This window comes from Rhincodon typus, chromosome 48 (genome assembly GCF_021869965.1).
Source record: "Rhincodon typus isolate 14 chromosome 48, sRhiTyp1.1, whole genome shotgun sequence".
NCBI lineage: Eukaryota > Metazoa > Chordata > Chondrichthyes > Orectolobiformes > Rhincodontidae > Rhincodon > Rhincodon typus.
Window position 1 is genome coordinate 4,497,222 of NC_063379.1, and position 27,600 is coordinate 4,524,821.

The 27,600-nt window shown below is 41.5% G+C and overlaps 1 protein-coding gene across 3 annotated transcripts in view; it reads right to left on the bottom strand.

Annotated features, from left to right (window-relative positions):
• LOC109921972 (zinc finger DHHC-type palmitoyltransferase 5) overlaps positions 1 to 27,600 on the bottom strand; it is a 69,149-nt gene that overhangs the window by 23,050 nt on the left and 18,499 nt on the right. For all 3 annotated transcript variants that reach the window (XM_048620720.1, XM_048620722.1, XM_048620721.1), the window contains 4 exons: positions 12,824 to 12,945; positions 7,349 to 7,506; positions 6,371 to 6,543; positions 1,794 to 1,896 (listed from right to left, as the gene is read on the bottom strand). In XM_048620720.1, the coding sequence (XP_048476677.1) occupies positions 1,794 to 1,896; positions 6,371 to 6,543; positions 7,349 to 7,506; positions 12,824 to 12,945 (556 nt within the window). The remainder of the gene's footprint in view (positions 1 to 1,793; positions 1,897 to 6,370; positions 6,544 to 7,348; positions 7,507 to 12,823; positions 12,946 to 27,600) is intronic.

Genomic DNA, 27,600 nt, shown 5'->3' on the forward strand with positions numbered 1-27,600 from the left:
GCTGACAACTCTCAGACTCTAGTCAGTCATTCTGCTCTCATCAAGCCATGTAACATTTCTCACAGTTTCTTACCACTGATAATCCTAAATTATTTGCCATCTTGGCACTGATTCACCAAAGGAACAGGAGGAGGCCCATTCTTCAGCCTGTTACACAGGAACTGGAGGTCCGTTCTCCAGCTTGTCATACAGGAACAGAAGGATCCCCATTCAGCCCCTTTGAGGGAAGCACAAGATTTACTCAAACTCTTCTTGAGGATCTTACACAGCAACAGAAGGTCCATTTAGCCCCTTCATGAGCCCGTTGTGCTATTTAGTTATATCATGGCTGATCTACTGCTTAGCCCCAACTATTCCTTTTGATCCTGCTATTCATAAACAAGATCACTGATTTGAATCTGGGGGTCAATTGTAATATTTCCAAGTTTGAAAATGATAAAAAACTAGGTAGGAAAGTGAGTTGAGGGGATAAAGAGAGACTTCAAGCTATTTAAGCAGACTTTGTGGGTATGAGCATGTCAGATGGAATATACTGTAATGTGGAAAAGTGCCAGGTTGTCCAATTTGGTAGGATTGGAGGTGTGTAGTATTTTTTAAATGGACAGAGATTGGAAAAAGTGTTGATGTCCAAACAGACCAATGTATTCTTGTTCACATGTCTCTGAAATCTCGCATGGAGGTGCACCAAGAAATTCAGAAAATAAACTTTATATTAGCATTTATCACAAGAGGATTTTAAGTACAGAAGATGATTTCCTTCAATAGTATGGAACACTAAGGGACAGCATCTGGAGTACTCTTTGCAGTTCCAATCCCCTTCTCGTGGAAGGATATACTTGCCATACGGGGAACCAGACTGATTCCTAGGATGGTGCAACTGAGGAGAGATTAAGGAGATTGGGGCCTATATTCTTCGCAATTTAGGAGAACGAGAGTCAATTTCAGAAACAGGATTTTTAAAGCGATAGATACCTTAGATGCAGAAGGGATGCTTCCCTGGCAGTGGGTTCTAGAACCTGGGTGAGGACACAGTCTTAGAATGCAAGATAGATCTTTTAGGATTGCAATTAGGAGAAAACTTTCCACTCAGAGGTGGCAAATCTTTGGAAATCTCTATCCCAGAAGACTGTGCAAGTTCAATCATTAAGTGCTGGACATGGAGATCTATAGACTTCTAGTTACTAATATGAATGTATATGGGGATAACATGGGAACATGGCATTCAGATGGACGATCAGCCATGATCTAGAGTGGCAGAGGGGCTGAATGATCAATTTCTCAAATATCAAGTTAATGAAAATACCATGACAAAATTCTGTTCCACTTAATACCTTTTATCAGTTTCTAAAATTTCCCCTCGGAAATTATTGTACCTTAAAAGACCATGTTTTTGTGACCTCCCCAGATGAGCGATAGTGCTTCCCTCTTAAATGCAGCACTTTCCAACAATGCAGCAGACCTTGGTACTGAGCCAAGTGTGTTGGCCTGCATTTAGGGCTCAAGTCTCCAAAAGCTACAAAATTGCACAGTTGGGGGCAGCATGCCCATTTCCCCTCTTTCCCATCCATCAACCCATGCTAATACTCATGGTAAATCAGCATGACAGTTGCTTGTGGTTAATTTCTGATCTCTACAGTTCAAGAGTACATACTCAATCAAATTCTTTTCCTTTGATACCTTTCTCAGAATAGATTCACTAGCCTGAATCTCACACAGAAAGATGGTGCACCAGGGCCCAATGCGGCATGAGGTGGAGGACTATTTCTAAGAGACAGACAACACAGATATTTTACCTGCTCATTGGTTGTCCGTCCCCTCGCGACCAGCACGATGTGGAATCCAGTCAGACCAGCCACAGGAATGAAGAACAAGCCTGCCACACACATGACTGCCATACTACATTGGTGGAGTCAAGGAAAAGATCGATATACAGACAAGTGTAGAAAGGCTGTTCAAAAACCTGCCCTGGGGGTTTCTGTATGTTCCACCCATCATCCAAGAAGTTAAACGCCACAAAGGAGGAAGGATATCAACACTTGCATATTTGGCTCCGTTTGGTGCGTGGAGAAAGGGGACTTGGATATCAAATCCAGTGACATAGGGAACAGACGAGGGGGAAAAGCCTCGGTTAGATCACACCACTTTGGAATTATATACCGGGCTTGGAAGTGTGGTTATAGACTACCAGAATGCTACCTGGACCTCAAAAGGGGGTTATAAGGAAGAATTACAGGAACTACAGTTGTATTATTTTGTATGAGAAACAGAGAAGATAGGAGTAGGCCATTCAACACTATGAGCCTGCTCTGCAATTTTGTATGGTCATAGCCTATAATCCAACTCAGTCCTCTGTTCCCACTTTCACCGTATACCCTTTAATGCCTAAAACCTAAGAACTATATCTATTTCCTTCTCAAAAACATTCAATGCTTTGGACTCAACAGCTTTCTGTGGTAGAGAATTCCACAGATTCACTATTACCTGGATAAAGAAATTTCTTTTCTTCTCAATCCTAAATGCCTGCTCTGTTAAACTAAAACTGTGATTCCCAGTTCTGGATTCCCCAGTCACTGGGAACATCCTTCCTGTGTTTACTTGGTCTCTGCCTGTTTGAATTTTATGGGTTTCTATAATATCCCCCTCATTCTTCAAACGCCCAGTGCACATTGTCCTAACTGGTTCAGTCCGTCTTCATTCATCAGTCCTACCATCCCAGGACTCAGTCTGGTAAACTTCTGTTGCACTCCCTCCATAGCCAGAACATCCTTCCTCAGGTCTGGTAGTCAGTCTCTGGCTTATTGGATTCACAAATGGTGAGAATCTGTGGAACAGAGGACATGCAGTGGATGGCGTAGTGGTTCCGTGGACATCATGTCAGTCGAAAACCCTGCTTAACAATCTCCAGTTGCCCCATTTGCATCAAATGTGACGACAGCTCCAGGCTTCCTCCCAGTGACAGGCCTTGTGGCACGTCCACTATATTTTTTGGGGCATTGGGCAGGCCATTTTTGTAGGATGCAAATGTTTGGAATGAGTGGGAGGAGCTTGCTGCCCATTGTTCTGAACAGAGACAACTTGTCCATCAAGCTGAGGATTGGCAGATGGAGTTTAATTTGGATAAATATGGATAAATTTGGATAAAGCGAGGTACTGCATTTTGGTAAAACAAACAAGTGCAGGACTTCTACAGTTAATGGTAGGGGCCTGGGTAGTGTTGTAGAAAGTGGGCTCAGGTACATAATTCTTTGAAATTTGCACCACAGGCAGACAGTGTAGTTAAGAAGGCATTTAGCATGCTTGTCTTCGTTGCTCAGATCTTTGAGTATAGGAGCTGTGATGTCATGTTAAGTTTGTGGAGTATGTTGGTGAGGCATTTTCTGGAGTACTGTGTAGTTCTGGTTGCCCCGTTATACAGAGGACATCATGAAACTGGAGAGGACTCAGAAGAGATTTACCAGGATGTTGCTGGAATGGAGGGTTTGAGTTCTAAAAATAGGCTGGGACTTTTTAGAAAGGAGTTTGAGCAAATGACCTTATTGAAGTTCATAGAAGCATAGATAAGGTGATTTGCAAGTGTCTTTTCCCTAAGGTGGGGGAATTCAAAACTAGTGGGCATATTTTTAAGGTGAGAGGAGAAAGATTCAAAAAGGATGAGGAGTAACTTCTTTTTAAAAAAACACAAGAGGGTGGTTTGTGTGTTGAATGAACTTCCAGAGGAAGTGGTGGATGCAGGTACATTTACGACGTTTAAAAGACATTTGGATAAGTACATGAATAGGAAAGTTTGGACGGATATGGGCCAAATGCCAGCAAGTGGAATTAATTTAGTTTGGGAACATGGTCAGCGTGGACCAGTTGGACCGAAATGTCTGTTTCCATGCAGTATGACTCCATGACTCTAAAACTGCACTCATTGTGAGGCTGTTGACTTACTCGCCGAGCTGGCTTGTTCTCTCTCAGACGTTTCGTCATCGTGCTAGGTGACATCATCAGTGGAGCCTCCGATAAAGCGGTGTTATTCTACTCAACTTGGAATTTATACTGTTTGGTCTGTTATGATGAGTCGAGTCATTTCCAGTTTTAATCTGTATGGGTTTGTGTATGGTACCACTGACGATGTCACCTAGCACAGTGATGAAATGCCTGAACAAGAACAAGACAGCTCGGCAACCTCACCCACAACCCAAACTACAGATCTTTGTCAAAACTCTGCACTCACTGTGCCAGATGTGCTCTTATCAAAATCCTGTAGAACTGCAGCAAGAAATCCTTCATGTACTCGAATCCTCTCACTATGAAGGTCTCCTGCTACGAAGGCCAACATACCATTTGTCTTCTTTACTGCCTGCTGCATCTGCATGCTTACTTTCAGTGACTGGTGTACAAGGTCACCTCACTGCACCGCCCCTTTCTCAATCTATCACTGTTCAGGTAATAATCTGCCTTTCTGGTCTGGTTACCAAAGTGGATAACCTCACATTTATCCACATTATGTCATCTGCCATGCACCTGTCCACTCACTCAACTTGTCCAAATCACACTGAAGCATCTCTGCAGCCTCCTCAACTCACTAGCTTTGTCTCATCTGCAAATTTGGGAGATATTCCATTTAGGTCTCTCCTCGAAATCAAATCATATATATTGCGAAGAGCTGGGATCCGAGCACTGATCGCTGAAGTACCTTAATATTCGTTGTCTGCCACTTGGTAAAAGATCCAATAACTCCTGTTTCCTGTCTGCCAATCAATTCTCTATCCACGTCAGTACATGAGCTCCAATCCCACGATCTTGAAATTTACATGCTCATCTATGTGGGGCCTCGTCAAAAGGCTTCTGAAAGTCTATGTAAACCACATCCACTCTTAACAATTTCAGTTGCATTCTTGAAAAATCCCAGTAGATTTGTCAAATATGATTTCCCTTCTGTACACTCATGTTGACTCTATCCCATCCTTTCACTGTTTCCAAGTGCTTTGCTATTATGTCTTTTATAATAGACTCCAGCACTTTCCCTACTACAGATGACAGGCTAACTAGCCTATAACCGTTTTCTCTACTCCTTTTTAAATAGTTGGGTTACGTTAGCTATTCCCCAGTCCGTAGGAACTATTCCAGAGTCTACAGCATCTTGGAAGATAAACACCAATGAATCCACTAAGGCTTTTCTAGGGCTAATTAAGTACCTAAAAAGATCAGGGTGATTAATCAAAGTTTCCAAGATACTGAGGGAAACAGGTAATATAGATAGAAAAAATATTTCTGTTTCTTGGTTGTGGCACCGATGAACAATTGCAGAGTATAAAAAAACTCAAGCCAGAACCTTCAGGTGTGAAAGGAGGAAGCACTTTGACACACAAAGGGAAGTAGTAGTTTGAAATTCTCTTCTGGTTAATTTCAAATGCGAGATTGATAATACATTTGGCTAACAAAAATCTGAAGGATATAGGGCAAAGGCCCAAAGGCTTTTGAGTCAGACACAGTTAGAAGAGATATCATTCATGACCCTACTGAATGGCAGAAGACTCGAGGGGCTGAATGCCTTTCCCCTCTCTGATGGGCAAATGAAGATCAAACACTGACTCTTCACTCTCAGGCACCTCAGCCCCTGGCAGAGTTGTGGAAAGGTGGCTTTTCTCATCAACAGCGGAGCAGGCACTGGGATTGCAGAGAATTGAGAGTGTACTCAGAGGAGAAGACTTTTTTTAAACAGGATGTTGCACATGCCTGCTGCTAGGTGGAGCCAGCATGCTCAACTATTTACATTCAATTTTAAATACAGTAAATTGTTAGTCTTGTACAAGGTGAAACCTGGACGGTGACTAAATGTGACTTCGAAATCTCCGGCTCTTCCAAACCTGCTTTAAATGCTGTTACAAACCCACACTTCATTAAAATAAGGGCTGCAGCAAATTGAAGTCATAATGCTTAGATATGCAGATTAAGCTCCCAGAATTCTCATACCCCAATTTGAATTGTACTATTCGAAAAATTACTGGATAGTACACCAATGCTGCTGTAGTGCAGGCCAAACAGGCCTCCCCTGCTCCTACTGATTGTAACCGCATGGTAGCTAAAGGCTGGATAGTGATTGAGATAGTTAAGCTGGAACCCAAATGCAAGAGCCATTTTCTACTCCCTGTCACTACTAGGGAATGCTGGACTCTTGGGAGGGAAGTGTGCAGAGGTCCAGGAAGGGGAATCTGTCTAAATACGTGAACAGCAAACACTGTCAAACACTCGCTCAGTCACCAGATATACCCAGCATCTCTGCAGCAGAGAGGAAATGAGAAGTAGCAACTTTGGGCATACTGCTTTCCTGCATATATTGTAAACCCATCCCAAAGCCCTGGGGAAAACACAGCAAGGATACGTGACAGCAGTGTGCACATCAGACAATTTATTCACATGGTTGAGCACATAAAGGAGGCCAAAGCCGAAGACCCCGATGATATGGGTGGTAAGAGAGAGGAGGAACAGGAAGAAGTAACGGTAGTTCCTTCGCCCAATGCAATTGTTCACCCAAGGACAGTGATGGTCAAACTCCTGGGAAGGACAGAGTGAGGACAGAGAAAGACAAACCAGTCTAGAATTAAAATTTCACACAAGCTAATCACTTGCTTCACTCTACAACCCAAATAATTAACTCCACGTTAAATGCGTCAACATAAATAGGCTGAATGAAGCCCATCATTTTGAGAACCATGGAAAGCGATGATGCATCACTGAACACATTTCCCCATTCCTAAGTGCATAAGTATTCAACTTTGACTTGGCCAATGGATGAGGTGGCTACCAATGTGTATTTAAAGAAATACCAATTTAAAGAAATGTTAATAGCTTTTTTTGCCTCAAAAGAGAAACACTGCTCCATACTAAGTTCAGGTTGCTGTCTGGGCTGGGAGTTGGGTAAGGTACATATCAAATTTGATACATTTGCCCACAGAGTTGGGGGATGGGAAGATGAATGGGTGGGGAGGGAAGTGAGATAGATTAAATTGATTTCCTGCCTGGATGTCGGCAACATAAATATGTGCTTATGTGAGCTTGTGCTCCGGGTTAGAGTCAGGACTGGCAGGGAAAGGGGGGGGGTTGAAACAAATACAGAAATTGCTGGAAAAACTCACTAGATCTGGCTGCATGTGTGGAGAGGAAAAGTCAACGTTTTAGGTCCAGTGACCTTTCTTCTGAAGATGGTGTTCTGAAATGTTGACTCTGCCTTCTCTTCACAGATGCTGCCAGACCTGCTGAGTTTCTATAGCAATTTTTTTTTGTTTCAAATTTCCAGCATCCCCACAGTTCTTTGTTTTTTTTATCAAGGATCAAAACAAGAGAGGTGAGCCACTCGTACCTCCACGCAGTTGTCACAGACGCTGCAGTGCGAACACCGGGGTGGGCGGTAGAATCGGCAAGTTGAGCACCATTTCATCCGGACTTGAATGCCTTTGATCTCTACATTCTTATAGAGCGGAGCCCGAAAATCATCATCTTTATCTTCATCTTCATCAGCTGACAAGAGGAGGCAGAGAGAGCAGACAGAGTGAGGCGGGAGCAAAGTGCCAGAAGAGCGTGAGGACGGGGGAGGGTAAGACAGACACAGACACACAGGAGTTGGCAAGGGGAGAGAGGGTGATGGATATGTATAAGGGGGACAGGGGGAGGGAGAGAAAGTTTATATGACAATTGGCAAAGTTAGACTGGGAAACTGGTGAAACTTGAAGCCTTGGGTGTTCACCATAGTTTCCTCACTTCATTGACTCTCTTTCACTTTCTCCTCCTCAGCTGAACAGTTTATAATCTTGTTATATGGCATGTTGTCAAATTATCTGACTAATCCAGCCTGTCCATATCAGCGTTTATGTATCATTCTTGTTCCTATCCTTGTTCCCACCTTTAATTTCATTTCACTCTATCCACTGACAAATTCAAAGGGAGATTGGACCTCTCAATTACTTTTTGTATATCACTAAACCGCAGCAGAGGACCCATGAGCTTTGGTAATAATGTGCATGTAAGCGTGTGGGCACAAGTGTGGATGTGTGTAGGCAGTGTTTTAGGCCTGCCAATGTGAATTCTCATTGTCCAAAAGGTGCAGTTGATGGCAGGCACAAGTTGCTTGGACTGTTAACAGTCACAGAGATGGCATTGGCATGAGGCAGTGGAGAATTCAATCAGCTAAGTGACATGCACTCAAATTTCCATGGTTTTGTCCACATCTGTTACTTCCTCCCACACATGGCTCATGCTGCAAAACGAGGTGTTGATTGGAAGCTGGTTTTCGGGAGCTTGCTGTCCACAAATTGACTGCTGTGTTTCCTTACGTGACATGAAAGCTGATCCAACTATCTCTAGTTTGCAGATAAGTATCTTGTGTATCCAGTGAGGTGGGGTCATTTTCTGATCACGCACACCTCAGTCAGTTAATACCTTGATCATCCAAACTCAAGGAAATACAAAGTCTTGTTTATGCAACTGGTCTTGCTAAACTGTATCCAACTGATGCTCCCTGTGGTTCAAGGCTCCTTGCCAGGTATACAATGCTGAACAATTGTCCCCCAACTCTAACATCAGTTCTATCGTCCGATTTAACTTAAATGCATGCTTTTGTATTTAGGGGAGCATACGACAAGAATGACTCATTCAACCCCATCTCCAACTTATCCCATATGAACAGCAGAAGGCCCATTCAGCCCCTTGAACCTGATCTGTTATTTGATTAGACATTGGCTTTGTGGATCTGAGCTCTGCCCACATGTCTCAATTCAATAACCTTTAATATTCTTCCCTAACAAAAATCTACCCATCTCAGTTATAGGATTTCCGAATGACCAAAAAGTCTTACTGCGCTATTCTGTGAAAAAAAATACTTTCTAACATCATCTCTGAATGGTCTGGCTCTCATTTTGGGATTCTGTCCTCCATCGTACCAGAGATTAGAAATATAGGAACTAGGAGTGGGAGGGTGTCATCAACTCTTTGAGCCTGCTCCACCATTCAGTATAATTATGGCTGATCCCCTAGAACATTTTCCCCATATCCCTCGATGCCTTTAACAAATAAAGATTTATCAATCTCTATTTAGAATATATTCAGTGACAGAGAATCCTACAGGCTCACTATTGTGAGAAAAAATGTCTCAGCCTTAAATGGCATACCCAGTATCCTCAGACTGTGACCCTGGTTCAGAACTCCACAACCAGGAAAACCAATTCCTCCCTGCATCTAGTCTGTCCAGTCCTGTTCGAATTTAATCCATTTCTCGTTCTTTCAAACTCTAGCAAATACAGGCCCAGTCAAACCAATCTCTCCTGACATGACAGTCCTGCCATCTTCAGTATCAGCCTAGTGAACCTCCTCTCTCCTCCATTCCACTGCCTTCTTGGTAAGCATCTCCTTTCTCAAGAAGATGAAAACTGCTGCAACACTTCAAGTGTGATCTCACCAAGGCCTTGTACAACTGCAGCAAGACATCCCTACTTCTAAACTCAAATCCTCCTGCAATGAAAGCCAAAAAACAATTTGCCTTCCAAGCTGCTTGCTGCAGCTACTTGTCTAATGTTATTTACTGTTTTCAATGACACCCAGATCCATTTGTACATCCAAATTTCCCAAAATATCATTTAAATAATATTCTGCTTTTCTGTTCTTCACATCGAATATACAGACCTACAATTTTAGCCACGTTGTACAGCATCTGCCGTGTGCTTGTCTATTCACTCAACTTATTTAAAATCACCTTCAAGCCTCTTTGCATCCACCTTTAAACTACAATCCTCCCCAGTTATGTTATTGCTAAACTGGAAATGTTGCTTCTGGTTCTTTCATCCAGGTCATTTAGATATATTGTGAATAGCTGGGGCTCAAGCATGTACCCGACTAGTCACTTCCTGCCACCCAGAAAAAGACCAAATTTCTAAGAACACAAGAACTAACAGGAGTAAATAATTCACCTCAACTACACTTTCCTGTCCACTCTCCACAACTCTTTAACCCATCACTAGTTAAAAATCAAAATTTCCTCCTTCAATTTATTCAATATCCCTGCATTCACCACACTCAAGCGGTGAATTCCACAGATTCAGGACCCTTTGAGAAAAATAATTTCTCGTCTCTCCTTTAAATCTGCTATCACTTATCCTAAAATGATGACCTCTTATTCTAGATTGCCACACAAGGAAACATTCTATTTTGTCAATCCCTTTTAGCATTTTATATCTCAATCAGATCTCCTCTCCTTCTTCTAAACTCCAGAAAGCACACGCCTAAACTGCTCAATCTCATTCATAAGACAAACCTTTCACCTCTGGAATGAAACTGGTGAACCTCCTCTGAACTGCCTCCAAAGCAACTGCATCCCTTCTCAAGTAAAGGGACCAGATTTGTACACAATACTTCAGGTACAGTCTTACTAATGCCTTGCACATTTATTTTATTTACTTTCCTTCATTTACTTTATTTTTCTACTCTATTCATTTAGCAATAAGTACCAAAACTTCTTTTGCCTTCCTTATTACCTGCTTTACCTGCATTACAGTTTTCTGTGATTCATACATGAGGACACCCAGATCCCTCTGCACTGAAACACTGAAGTTTCTGCCCATTTAGATAAGAAGGTATCGTCTTTCTATTCCTTCAAGCAAAATGGATAACTTCATATTTATCCACATTAACCTCCATCTGCCAAATTTTGGCCCATTTACCTAACCCATCCATTTGTAAATTTCTTACTTCTTCATTGTAACTGACTTTCCCATCTATTTCAGTGTCATTTGAAGATCCCCGCATCCAAGTCATTAATACAGACTTTAAATAAGGCCTGAAGACCAAACCTTATGGCAGCCCATGAGCTACATCTTGCCAACCAGAACACCCACCTTTCTAACTCTGCTATGTGTTGGTTAGCCAATTCTCTATCCTAGCTAATAAATTACCCCAAACCCCATGTGATCTTATCTTGTGTACCAACGTTTTGATGGCACCTTAAATGGTTTCTGGAAGTCCAGATATACTACATCCACTTGCTAGTTACATCTTCAAAGAATTCTAGAAACTTGGCCAAACTCTGATGGGACTGTATTTTGACTTTCCAAAGGTCCTATTCTAACTTGGTTACCTGTCAGGCAACCAATTCTCAATCCATGCCAATATGTTACCCCCACCCCATGTGCTTTACAAGTGATCACATGCCTTTCACGTGGAACTTTATTTAAAGTGTTATGAAAATCCAAATACACATCTACTGGTTCTCCTTTATTTCTTCTACTATTACATCCTCAAAAAAACTCCAGAAGATTTGGTTAAGCATTTGCCTTCCCTGGATCCTTGCTCGCTTTGTTCAATTCTGTTAATACTCTCCATGTGTTCCGTTATCACATCTTTTATAACCGATTCTACTATTTTCCCCACTACGCACGTTAGGCTAACTGTTCTTAGTGTTTTTTTAAACTCTCCCTCCCTTTATACATGCTGGAATTACATTTGCCAGAACTGCGCTAGAGGCCACAGAATTTTGGAAGATGACCACCAATGCATCAAATAGTTCCAGGTTTCTTCCCTTGGTACTCTGGATCAAAGATTACAAAGCCCTAGTGATTTATCAGCTTTTAACACCATTAATTCCCTTGCACTATTTTCTTGTAACTAGTGTTCATTTTTTCTGCCATTTCTTTGTTCCCCATTATAGTTCCTGGATTTATGACTGTAAAGGACCTATATCTGCCTTTACTAATTTTTGTCTCTTCATGTATTTATAAAAACTAATTTTAAAAGTTTCTATATTCTTTGCAATTTTAAGCTCATACTCTATTTTCCTCAGTCTTGATCAAACTTTGCATTCTCTTTGAATTCTAAATTGATGCTTTTTCTGACAATTTTCTTTGTCTCTTCTTTGGATCTAATACCATCCTCTAATTTATTTTGTAAGACATGATTAAGCCACTTTTCCCATTTTGTTTTTGCACCAGAAACGAATGAATAATTATTGTAAAACATAAAAATGTTCTTCAAATGCTGCCTCGCCACTGTTACCTCTGTTAATAAGGGCTCCCCAATCCATCCTCACCAACTCATGCCTCATACCCTCATAGTTCCTTTTATTTAGGTTCAGGACCCTAGTTTTGAATGTGACTCTTTCACTGTCCACTTTAAAGAAGAATATTATGGTCACTCTTCACCAAGAGATCACACACATTGCATAGTATCTAGTCAAGAACAGCCTGTTTTCTGGTTGGTCCCTCAACGTATTCTTCCAAAATACCAGTCACGTACAAACTCCAGGAAATTCTCCTCCACAATATCACTGTTGGTGTCTCCAACTGATTCAATCATCTTAAAATAACTTGGTCAGCTCTCCTCTAAACCTAATACACAATTCAACCTACGGCCTCTTGGTTTAGAGCTAGGGACATTACCACTGCACAAGAGCCCATGGTTTTAAATTTTAAAAAATCATTTTGAGATCCGCTGTACACCCGATTTCTTTTTATCCCGCCCACACCTGGTGGGTAATGCTTAATAATTGTTTTTAATTAGTAACATGGTGACTTGGAGAGGATTTAAAAAAAGAAATCCAGCCGTACAGTGGATCTCAAAACAATTCTTTTATTTAAAATCATGGGCTCTTCTGGTGCAATGGTAACGTTGCTACTTCTAAACCAAGAGGCATGGGTTCAAATTCCATCTGTTCTAGAGGATTGTCAGAACCTCCGATCAGGGTTGATTAGAAAATATCTACAATTCTACTTATCCTGGTCTCGGAATTGAACCCTTTGGCTCATATGGAGGACAGCAGTGGCTATCAAATGGGAACAGGGTTGCAGAGACTCACCTCTTGGGAAGATGCCAGGGTCCATGAATGTGGCCATGCTGAAGTTTGCTAGCACAAACAGAAAGATGATAACATTGTAGATAGGAATGGCGGGTGAGTAGGCCTGGCTGAGCCATGGGCACCTATGGGAAAAGAGACAAACAAACACATCAGGATTAGAGTACAATGATTCTTGTCACCAGCCAACCACATGCATGACCACTAACAGATTGCTGAAACAATGGAAGATCCTTCTTTGAAGAAACCATACACAGTGCAAAGATCTGGGCCTGGGCTGAAGCCGAGGTGGGGAGGGCAAAGGTAGGGATTGAGGGAGCACTGCGCTGCCAGAAGGTGGGTCAGCATTGAGGGAATGCCGTATCGATGGAACGAAGGACCGTCGCATTATCGGAGTCAGTCAGATAGCAGCCCCTCACTGTTGTCAAGTAAGTACTGCAATGTTAGCGGGTCAGTGCTGAGGAAGCATTATCGGTTAAAGGGTCTGATTGTACCGAAGGTGGAGTACAGCTCAGTGGAGTAGGGTGGTGGAAATCAAGCTCTGCTATTCCTGGAGACATCACAAAAATCAAGGATTTTATAAAGTATGCAAAATTCCAAATATACATCTTTTAGATCCGGGTTGTTAGAAAGCACAGTAGAGATTTCTATACTTAAGAAGAATTATTATTTATTCCAAATTGAGATACTCTAGCTACAAGTAAACAATTATGAACGGTCAACATATAACAATCAGGTAAAACTGCAACCCTCCTAAGCCCTGCTACCACCACCACAAATCCACACACACACACACACAAACAGAAAAGAAAACGGGTGTTATGGAAAGATTTGAAAGGCTGTTCACTGGGCCCGGTTCCTAGGGTTGATGAAATTGTCTTTTTGGCTCCTCAGGATGTACCTCCTGGATCTTCCTTCTCCAGGTAATTTCAACTTGCTTACACAGGCTCAGGGCAGTGTCTCATAATGAAGTCTCTGACCTACTGGTTAAGAACCACAACTTACAGCAACCAATGAGACAAAATCTGGCTTTCGTCATGTTCGAGATGGCTTGTATTGCAGAGAAAAGGGCACTCTGTTCCACCTCAGGGATCTGATGGCCTCTCCCAAACATTCACATTCACAAGATGTTCAGATGCCTTGGAATCAATTACATTGTTGTGGGCACGCAGGAGACCTTTGTCATTAATAAATGGTCACCATTTCACAGTCTGATCAGTGACTTGTTGCCGACCAAATATTCATTTATACACAGCTCCCTGGCTCCAGTTGGTCTGGTAACTAGGCTTTCCCCAGTGCTTAAACCAACAGCTGCGTAAACAGCACTTATAATGAACATCATGTAACTTTTTAAAAGTGCAGCAGCCGTTCAACAATCCTTGGCTTTTAAAACAATTATTTTCTTATTTCAGTTCACAATCAAAGCTACAGAAACATTAAAAAATTACTGTCTTTTCAGAAAGTTGATGCAGGCACAATAGGCCAAGTGGCCTCCGAAAGTGCCTATGAACGATCAATTCTGGGCATCACAGGTTAGGAAGGACAAAGCCTTTTGTGAACACAACTGATTTAATAGAATGTTTAAGGAACCAAGTTATTGTAGTTATGTGGATAGGCTAGAGAAGCTGGGGTTGTTCTCTTGGAGCAGAGCAAGTAAAAAGGAAATTTGATATAACTGTTTAAAGGCTTGAAAGGTTTTAACAGATTAACAAAAATAAATGATTTCCATGGATCAACATTCAATAACCAGTGGACATGTTTGACATGTCAGGGCAAAGAACCAGAGCCAACAGCAGGAGTAACTTTTATTTCATAAATAAAAATGCAACTTGTCTTTAGGATTTGAAATGCAATTCCCAAAAGGGTGAACGATAAAAGATTTGGTAGTCTACCATTAAAAAAAACACACTGGATTAAAGATAGATTGAGAGACAATTACAGGATTGTGGAACCAATTGGATGGGGTGATGCTACAGAAGTGGAATTAATTGCAACGTTGTTCAAAAGAGCACAAACTAGAGCAATCACCTGCTGTACTGTACTATTCAATGATTTTATAGGGTTTTGACCCAGTGACACTGAAGGATCAGTGATACAGTTCCCAGTTAGGATGGTGAGCAACTTGGAGGTGGTGGTATTTCCATTTATCTGTTGCCCTTTTCTTTCTAGGTGGTAGAGGTCATGGGGTTTGAAAGGTGCTGTCAATGTAACCCTGGTGCTTTACTGCAGTGCATTTTATAGATGGTACACATTACTCCACTGTGTACTGGTGGTGAAAGAAATGAACGTTCAATGTGGTAGATGGGTTTTTCAAGCATGGGTTGCTTTGTCCTGGGCTGTGTCAAGCCTCTCAAGTGCTGTTGGTGCTGCACTCACCCAGGGAAGTAGGGAGTATTTCATCACACTCCTGACTTGAGGTCTGTAGATAGTAGACAGGCTTTGGAGTCAGGATTCCTAACTCTGACCTACTTATATTTATATACTGTGTCCAGTTCAGCTTGTTCTCAATGGTAACCTCAAGTGTTGTTAATAGTGGGGGATTCACTGATAGTAATGCTCTTAAACATCAAGGGAGATAGTCAGAACATAGTCACTGGACTCGAAATGTTAACTACTTTCTCTTCATAGATGCTGCCAGACCGGAGTTTCTCTAGCAATTTATTTTTGTCTGTTTTAGTTCTCCAGCATTCAAAGTTCTGTGTTTTATTGTTCTAAGAGCATGAGTTTAAAACTCGCTACAGCAAAAAACAAAATTATAATTCAATGAAAATTTGGAATAAAACGTCGGCCCAATTGAGACCACGTAACAACTACCAGCTATTCTGGTCTGTCTTCACATGACTCCTGCCACAGCAATACAGTTAGGTCTGAAATGGGCTACTCAGTCTAGCAGCAATTTGAGAAGGGCTACAAAAACTGGCCTTGCTAGTGATGTCCAACGAAAGAACAAAAATGACTCCAAGCAGTGGAAGGTACTTGGGATTTCTAAAATGGTATTCAACAAGGTGTCACACAAAAGATTAAAACTCAAACAAAATAGGAGCAGAACTGGCCATTTGGCCCATCAAGCCTGCACCACTATTCAAACATGATCATGGTTGATCCTCTATCTAATGCCATACATCCACACACTTGTTGACACCTATATAGCCTCTAGACATCTAATTATTTCCTAAACACATTCTGCAATTTGGTCTCTATGGATTCTCCACCACAGAAGCGTCAGGTTCACCACTCTCCAAATGAAGAAATTTCTCATCTCACTCTGAAGTGCTTATTGCATATCGGGAGACCATGACCTTTGCTCTGGACCATTAAGCCAGAAGAACTACTATCCCTGCATCCAATCTGTTTAACCCTGTTACAACTATGTTTCAACTAGATCCTTTCTCGCCCTCAATTATCCCAGTCTCTTCTCATACAACAAACCCACCTTTCCAAACAGTCTGGTGAACCTTCGTCGTGAGTAAATCTTTACTTGGGCAAATAAATCCCATGTGATCTCAAAAAGAGGGCCTGGACAGCTGCAGCAGGACTTTGTTCCTGTATTCAAACCCTCTTTCACTGAAGGCAGACATACTATTCGCCTTCCTAACTCCTTGCTACCCCTGCACACTTAATTTGGAACAGGAGTAGGCAATTCAGTTCAAGTCTGCTCGATACAATCATGGTCAACTTCGTCTCGGCCTCAACTCCACTTTCTTGTCTGCTCCCTATAACCCTTCGACCCATTACTAATCAAAAATCTATCTCCTCCTCAAATTTATTCAGTGTCCCAGCATCCTCCACACTCTGGGGCAGTGAATTCTACTGATTCATGACACTTTGAGAGAAGTAATTTCTCATCTGTTTTCAATCTGCTACCCCTTATCCTAAAAAGATGATCCCTCGTTCTAGATTGCCCCAAAAGGAGAAACACCAGCTCTACGTCTGCTTTATCAATTTCCTTTAGCATCTTGCATCCCTTAAATAAGATCTCCTCTTATTCGCCCAAATGCTTGGCCTACGGGCCTAAGCTGCTCAATCTCTCTTCAGAAGAAAAAAAATCTTCACCTCTGGAATCAATCATCTGAACTACCTCCAATACAACTACATCTCTCCCCAAGTGAGGGGACTAAGATTACACACAATACGCCAGGTGCCTAGTAATGTCACAGGACTGGGAAAGTGCAGAAATTAATTCAACATTTCAAAGTGCTCCTACATGGAACTACCATCAGTGTCAGGCCAGTGAATGCCAATAGTTCCCTCTCAGCACCATCAATACAAGACAGTTACTAATTAATTCAATCAAAAATTCAGCAGGAACTTCTTTACGGAGAGTGGGGAGACTGTGGAACTTGCTGGCATAGGGATTGGTTGTGGTGAATAGTCATAGGATCCTACTGTACAGGAGAGAGGCCCTTTGACCCGTTGCGTCTGCACTGACAAAACTTAATTCACACTAGTCCCACTTTTCAGCATTTGGCCATAGCCTTATCCAAGTACTTTCGTTGCTCAGGCCTCCAAGTATAGGAGTTGGGACATTATGTTGAGGTTGTACAGGACATTGGTAAGGCCTCTTCTGGAGTACTGTGCGCAGTTCTGGTTACCCTCTTATAGGAAGGATATTATTAAACTGGAAAGGGTTCAGAAAAGATTTACCAGGAGGTTGCCAGGAATGAAGGGTTTGAGATATAAAAATAGACTGGAAAGGCTGGGGCATTTTACACTGGAGGGGTGACTTGAGGTTTATAAAATCTGAGGGGGAAGGTGAATGACAAGGGTCTTTTCCCTAGGGTGGGAGAGTTCAAAACTAGGGGATTTAAAAAGGACATGAGGGACAATTTTTTTGTTAAACAGAGTAATTCACGTGCGGAATGAACTGCCACAGAAAGTGGTGGATGTAAGTACAGTCACAATAGTTAAAAGACATTTGCATAAGTTCATGGGTAGGAAAGGTTCGTAGGGATATGGGCCAAGCATGGGCAGGTGGGACTAGTTTAGCTTGGAAACATGGTCGGTATGGACCGGATGGACCCAAAAGGTCTGCTTCCATGCTGCATGACTTTTTTACAAATGTTTGAGGCTTTCTGCCTCAACTACCTTCCCATATAGTGAATACCAGACTCTCATCACCTTCTGGGTGAAATCGGTGTTTTTCAGTGAATTTATTTTTCCCCCTCAATGCCCTTAAAGCCTCCTACCTCCCACCTTAAAATTTTGCCCACTTGTTATTGACCTTTCAACTCAGGGAAACAGCTGCTTTCAATCCAATCTGTCCATACCCCTCAATCTTATACACCCGTCAGCTGTCTCGGCTCTAAAAAAAATTAACCTGAGCCTATCCAGTCTCTCTTCATAGTTAAAATGCTCCATCCTAGGCGACATCCTGGTGAACTTCCTCTGCACCCCCTCCAGTGCAATCGTGTCCTTTCTACAGTGCACCAGAACTGCCAAGGCCAAAATAAACTTTGTTGTAGATCTCCAACTAAACTGGGAGTGCTTTAAAAAGGGCTACGTAGAATGGGAGTATTAAAATAATAGTGAGCCACACCCTGACAGTCTATCACCTAAGCATGGACTCCGCCACTGCTTATACATTGTCTGGTTTTGCTGTTTCGTTCTACTTGTGGCTTGTGGGTTTAAAAGATTTGGAAACATCTCAGTGGTGTTGCCTCATTTGTGGCAAAATCTCAAATTAGAGCACAGGGATTTGTTGGCAGAAGTAACGAAAGATAGATCAATGCAGTACTCCCTCAGTACTGGCAACTGGGAATTTCAATCTGGGTGACAAGACTCAAATCCCTGAAGCAAAAAGAACCAAACTCATTAGCATTCAGATTTAGACTTGGGAGTACTCTCTCAACTAATCACAATTGACAGTGTTGGTCTTCCCTTCAAATTAAGGGCAGAAAAAATGCACCATCATGGACTGATGACTCACCAATGATACATACACCAAGCTATTTCCCAACATACCGCTCTCAACGCACATTTGTAGATGGATCCCATTACAAACTATGTTGCAAAACTAGCCTCACACTAGTTTCAACTTTAAGTCAGCAAGCACCGAAAGAACATATCTACAGAAATGCTTCAGAACTTGCATTTATTCTCCAACTTCCACCACTTCAGCACATTCCCCAACCAATTTAAAAAAAATTTAAAATTATAACTATCCCCAGCTTGCTTTATAAAACACAATCACTTGTTAAAATGTAAGAAAAGAGGTACACACAAGGAATGCAATGTGATTGGTCAATTATTTTAAAATTGATGTTGGTAAGAAAATAAGTATTGGCCAGGGCACAAAGAAAAAAAACTGTTTAATCCAATGCCATTGGATAATTTATGTTAATGTAATGTGGTCGGTAGACCTTGACTTCTACAATTGGAAAAGCTACAATGCAGGTTATACAGAGAATCAGGGTGGTAGACCAGTAGCTGGCATATCAATGTAAATTTATGGGAAGGCTGGCATCAGGGAAGCCTTTTGGACGATGACACAGTTATGTGGTGCGTGTGGGAAAGACCAGAAAATTTACATATATCTGAATGATCCCATCCTTCTGGAATTCAGTAGTTAGCAGCAAGACACTGACTGATTATTTGCCTCACCTTCCTAAACCAGCAAGATCCATGAGCACAGAACAATGGGAGCCAAGTGCTGGAGAAACTCAGTAAGTCTGGCATCAACTATGGAGAGAGAAAAACACTTAAAAGATCAGAAAAAAATTGTAACAGACTCAAAACGTTGACTGTTTCTTTCTACAGATGCTGTTATACCTGCCGAGTTTCCCCAGTATCTTCTGCTATTATTTCAATTATCCAGCAACTGCAATATTTTACTTTTATTAAAAGAGCAATGGGTTCAAGCTTCCTGAGTTGGTTTAAATTCTTTAGTAGGCAAATTGAGCATATACTGGGTCAACAGGATGCTGCACATTATTTAGTTTTGAATGAAACTTTTAGAACTGTTCTGAAGGGTCACTGGATCCGTAACATTAACTCTGCTTTCTCTCCAGCCCTGTTCAGTTTTTCTAGCAATTTTTTAAGGTTTTGTTTGATTTCCAGCATTCAGTTATTTTGATTTTTTTGCTGTCATAATAGCACTGAATGGCTGAACAAGCTCAAACATACTGGCCTCCTCCTGCTTTCTAAAAATGAGTTTTTTGTCCTCACTAAGTGTACTGGACAACCTTCCTTCTCCAGATTACTGTTAATATCTGCCACAGCAATAAATCAATTAATCTTATGTTATTAATAATGCGTTAAGGCACAAGAGCAACTATATGAGCTGACTGCAGCCTGACAGTTTGGGAAGGGGCGCAGGGAAATGAGCAGAACAGGGAGCGAGAAAAACCAGCTTTTCCCCACCCACAGCCTGCACTTCATAGCACAGTATCACTGCTCTCACCTGTTAAGACTTGTTCCAATGTCATTCACAGGACACAAAACACCATTCTGTGAAAGGAAACAAAACACAGCAAGAAGCATGGGCTGGATTTCCCAAAGCCCCATGCTAGGATAGGAATATGCATCTCTCAGCACACAAAGAGGTCTTCAGCCCATCATGTCCACGCTGACTCTTTGAAATAACTATTTACTAGCTTGCTCCCTAAGAATATTGTAAATGTCATTTGTTCAAGCTTTTACTCCAACTCCTTTTGGAAGTCACCACTGAAACTGCTTCCACTTTCTTATCGGTCAGTGCATTCACATCACAGCAAGAAAAGGTGCTCATCTTTGGCTCAACAATTCTCCTCAGTGTTTCTGGTTCCCGATCCTCTGTCACTGAAAATAAATGCATCTTACATTGACACCTCTTGAAAAATGTAATTCTTTCGGTGGCACGGTGGCTCAGTGGTTAGCACTGCTGCCTCACAGCGTCAGTAACTGGGTTTAATTCCAGCCTTGGATCACTGCCGGTGTGGAGTTTGCACATTCTGTGTCCTGTGTGGGTTTCCTCTGGGGCACTGGTTTTCTCCCACTGTCCAAATATTGCAAGTTAGGTGAATTGGCCATGGTAAATGTGGGGCTAAGGAGACAGGTAGAAGCTGGCTTTGGGTGGGATGCTCTTCAGGCCGAATGGCCTCTTTCCACACTGTAGTGATTTTACGATTCGTAGATTGATTACAATCTAAGAGCCCATTCAATCCAATCCATCAGGTCTATGCTGACTCCGTGTAACTCACTCTCATCCTGACCCCCCACCTTTTCCGCAAAGTCCCGCAGATCTTCTCTTCAGACAATGACCAATTCCCTTTTGAAATCCTCGACTTCATCAGGCAATACGTTTAGATCCTGTACACTTGCAGCAGTGTACAGAATTTCCTCATATTGTTCTTGGTTCTTTTGCCAATCACCTCAAATCAGTCACCTCTGGTTCTCAACCCTTCTGCCAACAGGAACAGTTCACCCCTTTTACAGTCCAGAATTCTCACTGTTTTGACCACGTGGATTAAAATCTTTCCCTAAACTTCTTTAAGGAGAACAATCTAGATATCCCAGTCTCTCCACATTTACTAAGGCCCTCAGTCCCTGCTATTATTCTGATAAATGCCCTTTGCACCGAAGGCCTTGATATTCTTTCTGAATGAAGACCTTGCACAACCCAAAACTGATTTACAGACAATCAAGTTTTTTTTCTGATGTGCAGTCACTGTTTAGTGTCAGATAAAAGACAGTCAGTCAATCTGCATACAGTTAGCTCCCATAACACAATTTAGTAAAGACTTGCTAATTTAAGTGATATTGGCTTAGGGATAAATATTGGGCAGGACACCAGAAATATCTTTTTTTCTCCCCCCTCTCAATAACCGTCACAAGATATTTTAAGTCCATCCGACAGTGCAGCATTATCTCTGTGCTGCCTTAGAGCATTAGTTGGATGTTGCACTCAAGTCACTAGAGTGGAATTTGGATCCACGAGGCAGGAATGTTATCATTGCTATCAGTTAAAGCCAAATGCTAGATACTGAGCACAGTTAATCAATGCTGACTGTGCAAAGGCACTCAGGGAGGAGGAACATCTTACCAAAAGATTACAATATGACCCTCCCAGAGATCTTCATCGATCTCACAGCCAGTACTGAGAGGACAGCAGGCGACTGACTTCTCGTGGGTGTCTTAGCTCATCATCCCTCTGACAACCAAAACCACTGAAGGAACAAATTACTCAGAGCTGCTTGTGGGAACCATAATCACTGGAACACATTTAAAAGTTAACTATCAAGCATGAAACTCTTCACGGAGTCAGAGTCAAAGTTCAAGTTGATCTTCACTAATTCAACAGAATATATGTTTTCATTTAAGTTGAATACTGTTTGCAGTTGAACTGTGCCAGGTGACTCAAAATCTGCAAGTTGAATCAGCGGATTGCACGATTCAGTTAAGCTTGTTTACGGAATTACAATTGACCTCTGCTGATTACTAAAAGCAAACCTGCTATGTATGGATAGGATTAGGTTTGGCTACTTCCCTCAGCATGCAAACAAAATACAAAACATTTGCTTTTATGTTCTTTCAGTGAAAGGAAGAATGCTATCTTTACCCAATCTGAACCTGCATGTGATTCTAGTCAAAAAAAAAACTTGACTTTCAACTTCCTTCTGAAGTGGCCACTGAATTTGAAAAAAGATAACTGACTAATAAGAGCAAGTAGGGAGAGGCAATAAATACTGGTGTTATCAGTGACACCCTGATCCTATGATTGGATTCTGTTCCACTCTTGATCTTGGATGTGGACTCATAATAAACATCAACATCAATCTGATCATCTGAACGGTTCTGAAGAAGGGTCACAGGACTCAAAATGTTAACTGTTTTCTCTTCAGATGCTGCAAGATCTGCTGAGTTTCTTCAGAAATTTGTTTGTTTTGGCCTGTTAACATGTTAGTGGTGGTAAATACAGGACAAGCCAGGAATGAACCAGGGAAGGTGGCAGTCAAAGATTCTCAAAGCTCACAAAAGAGCAGATTGCGGTCCTGTGACGATGACCGCAAAAAGTATGAACAGCCCTTAATAAAATCACTCGCATTGCATTTCTAGGATAAAATAAAAAGCACATGAAAAGTAATAATACATCAAGTGCAAGACTTTAAGGCCTAATAACTTGGAACCCAAAGTTTGCCTGTAACCCACTTCTACAGCTGCAAAAAGCTCTCCTCAAATTATCATTTGCTCTCATCAATGTGCCTAAACCCTGCAAACCACTTGAACCCACCATGGACGACCCATGCATCACCTCCAAGAAATGGAAACCACACTCCGAGGCTTGCCAGAACAGATCATTAAGACAGCATTTCTTAGAGAGTTTAACAAAAGCATAGACCACTGCTTAAAAGATCCAAAATGCAACATTGCAACCCATTGAAGAAAAGGACAGGGCTGCTTAGTATGCAGCACAAAGTGGGGACTTTCAGATTTTTAAAAGATCACACAAAATGAAGGTCAAAACGTGGTATTTTTGATTTTTCCCTCCCCCAACACAGCACCTCAACAGACAGCATTCCAACTCCCATCATAGCACTTCACGGGTACCGTGAAAGATCAGTGAGATGGAAAACACAGATATATGAGCTGCGTTCAATTTGCTGTCCTGTCCTCTCTCTGCTTTATTTCTGGAGCTTACTGTCCTTGGGACAGTTTGCTGTCAGCAACTCACAGCAGCTGCAAGCCTATTATTACAGGACAACGTGACATGGATACCATGGTGCAACACAGTTTAAAAAAAAAAGGCATCCAATCTAACATTACATTAAACAGGGAAATATTCCAGATATTATAAAAACCAAAAGTAATACTGTGTCATCTTCAACTAATGCCCAATTTGTCTAGTCCACTCTCCACTCTGTCCTGGAGAACTCCCACACGAATATCACCATTCAACAGTCCAGGACAGCATAAAAATTGCTTCACTGCCAAAGCACAAGCAGTAAAAGAGCTGTTACTGCTGTTACATAGGAACTTGGGACTTACCTTTCAAGTATGGCATTTCCTTCATCCTGATCCTCCGACAGTGCAGCACTCAGAGTAGTGTAACTGGAGCACTGGTCTGGATTACAGGCTCCAATGTCTGGGCTGGTGTTCAAAACAAACTTCTTACGAATGGTGAGAATGCAACCCATTGACATCAGGTATTGGAATATCGGCACAAATTTCCACTCTTCAGCCTGTACTATTGCAGCGTCCCAGACCAGTGCCATGCTTTTGGAGTCAGGCACATAAACGCAACCTAGTTTTTATTGCTAAACTCACAGAGTGGCAAATGATCAGTGACCTAGATGCTGTAACACATTAGATGGTCAGTAAAAGATCTGGTGGCCGAGTAGTTTGCAATCCTGTGCTAGGCCAACCGGCCTATATCCACACTTGGCAATATTGCATTAGGTGCAGTCCCACAAGGAAGATGTGATTTCAAGTGACATAATGTACATTACAAGGAACAACAATGACACAAAATTATGAGGAGTATGCAAGAGAAGATGCATCTGGCTGTGTACAACTAGAAATCTCTGATAAGAGGGAATTGTTGAGGCAGTTAAGCAAGATGTTGTAGAAAAGAGGTTAAACAAGTTGTTAATGAGAACCAGGATATAGTGTCCTTAATTTTCTTCCAGGCAACTGATCATGTGAATAAATCCCAGGAGCTAGACCATCATCTGTGTTGCTAATCTGAGACGCCATGGTGAGAGAGAAGAGGTGCTTACAAAAACAGACAGAACATGTACTTATACAGTTACTAAGCACATCCCTCAAAGCGGCCCAAATTGGTTTTCATACGAACAATTTTTGTGGTGTCATTGTGTAATTGTGCTCTATTTACCGAAGAACAGCAGAGGTGCCTTTACTGCCACTACATGGGTAAATCTGACAGGCCATCACATGCACAGCAGGAACTCCTAAACAGCCGTGGGTCAAGTGTTTGACCATCTGTTTTTTCATTTCTTGCAAGCTTGCAGATACTAGGTATTTTACGGCATATATTACGTATTACAACTGAAAAGTTGGACCGGATTTCAGTTCAACGTCTTATCATGCAATCACTTCTCCTTAATAACACAGTGGGACCAGTACAAAGTCACATACTCAATTTGCTGTTGTAGGCCTTTCTCAGGTGGGAACTAAAATAATTCCACAGACAGTATTTTTGAATAAGAGCTGGGATCTCTCTCTTTGGATTAACATACATCTCTCAATGACATCACTTCCAAATAATTCATATAGAGATCTAGTCGTGCACAAATTGCTGCTTACCCTGCATCATAACAGCATTGACACTTTATTAGTCAATGAAATACCTTTGAAGACTTCAAATATATTCAAATATTAAACTCGGACACAGATCATTCAGGAGTAGATATTAGGTAACATCATCTTTTGCTGCAAATGGAAGAACAAGTGTGGAATACTCTTCTACAAAACACCATAGGTTCTGAATCAATCATTGGAATATAGAAACTGGGTGCAGGGGCCCTTGAAATTGGCCCTTGAACCCGCTCCATTATTCAACTAAATCATGAGTTGAGAGGAATGTAAAGAAGCTTCAAGAGGATCCAGTAAGGCTGAGTGAGAGTGCAGGTACATGGCATATGGAACAAAATGTGGAGAACGTGAAGTTAGCCACTTGGGTTAGAAAAACACAGTCCTCAATTTCCCACAATACCCCAATTCCACTGAGGGCAACAAGATCATCTCTCAACCCTCTAAACCATCCAGAATACAAATGGAGTTTCCTCAAATCTCACATTCTAGGACAGTCCTGCATTCCAAGGGATCATTATGGTGAACTGTTGCTGCACTAACTCTATGACAAGATGATCGTTCCTTAGACAGGGGGAAAATTATATGTAATACTTCAGCTGTGGTCTCAATACGAAACATGTCTTTACTTCCATACACAAATCCTCTGTTTTCTAATAGCATTCTGTACCTGCCTGTCAGTGTTAAGTCATTCATGATCAAGAACACCCAAGTCCCTTTGGATATCAATACTTCCAAATCATGCACCATTTGGGAAACAGTCTGCATCTGTTTTTCATGCCCAAGTGAATAACTTCATATTTTTTCCCATGATGTTCTATCTGCTATGCTCCTGCCCTCTTGCTCAGCCTTTCAGGATCCACTTAAGACCTCTTAGAATTCTCCTCACAATTCATGCCCTCCTAGCTTCGTCTCATCAACTAACCTGGAAATACTATGTTTGGCCCCCACATCCAAATCATTGATATAGTCAGAAAGGCTGGAGTCCAAACACCGATCCTTAGCAGTTACAGCTTTCCAATGCATAAATGACCATTTGGTTCTACTCTTACTTGTCTGTTAACCAGTCCTCACAAAAAATGGTTGCTGAAAAAGCTCAGCAGGTCTCGCAGAGTCTATGAAGAAACGTTTTGGGGCTGGTGACCCTTCCTCAGTTCTGAGGATCCAAGATAAATTCTTGGATGTTGATAATCAAATCTAACGGTTTTGTTAACATTCAGTCCTAATAATTTCTTCAGTACCACTTTTCTACTACTACCACCCATACTTCTTCACATTCTTCATTCATGGAGGTCTCTTGGTTCTCTAGTATTTTCTGGAGTACCATCATCCATGAACACAGACAAATGATTATTTTTTCAGTTCTCCACCATTTCCTTATTCTCCATTACAATTTCTCATGTCTCTAAAATAGGTTTTAAATCTGCAACTGATAGTGTTAAGATATAGATCAGCTTGGCCTCGCTAAATGGCAGACAAACTCAAAGGGATAAATGGCCAACTCCAACTCTTGAATTAGTTTCAAACTGTTTCAAGCAGCCACATAAATAGCTCTCACACTTATGTCGCATAGATCCCCGATACAAACAAGGTTTCAGAGGACAAAGGCCACCATTCTGTTGGTGACTGACAGATCAGTTAGGTGCAAAATGAAGTATTTCTTTGTAATTTCTCAAATTAGATTGGTAGTTTTTGAACATTCCCTATTCTCAGTTACATTAAAAGCTTCCAGAACTCTCTACAAAAAGTTGAAAGCAAGCAGCAAGGGTTTCTAACGGTACATACAAACTAATCATGAGAAACAGTGATACAGGTTAACAGGCCACATATAAAACTGGCAGAGAAATTTATCTTGAAGAAACTGAAATGTAGACAAGGCATGTTAAACTTATACAACTTTAACCAGGCCACTCCCAGCACTCTTCAATTTCCTGGTCACCAGTTTACCAAAAAGGATACAGAAAACATGGCGAAGGCTAACAAGGATGATTAGAAGAATTGAAATGTGGGATAGATTGATGCAGAGGGGATGATTTCCTCTAGCTTTGGGAACCAGAACCAGGGGACAAGTCTCAGAAAAAGAGGTAAGCTGTTAAAGACTGAGATGAACCTGAGGGGCACAGGTTTAAGATAAGAGGGGAAAAGTTTAAAGCAGATGTGCAAGGCAATTTTTATTTTTAAAAACAGAGGGTATTAGGTACCTGGAACATGCTGTCAGGGGAGCTGGTAGAAGCAGATATGATAGCAACATTGAAAAGGCATTTACAATAGAGAAATACAGACCACATACAGACAGATGTGATCAGTTTAGAATGGCATATGGTCAGTACAGAAATGGTGGGCCAAAGGGCATGTTCCTGTGCTATATTGTTCTATATTCTATGTTTACCCATCAGGATACACTGATTTCCTGGTGTTTCCTTCAAAAGAAAAAGAGATGGTTACACCTATTACAGAGACTAATTTCATGCTGGGCAACACAACATACACTGGAGAACTTGTTACAAAGATCAACTCATACTGGGAGAAGGACA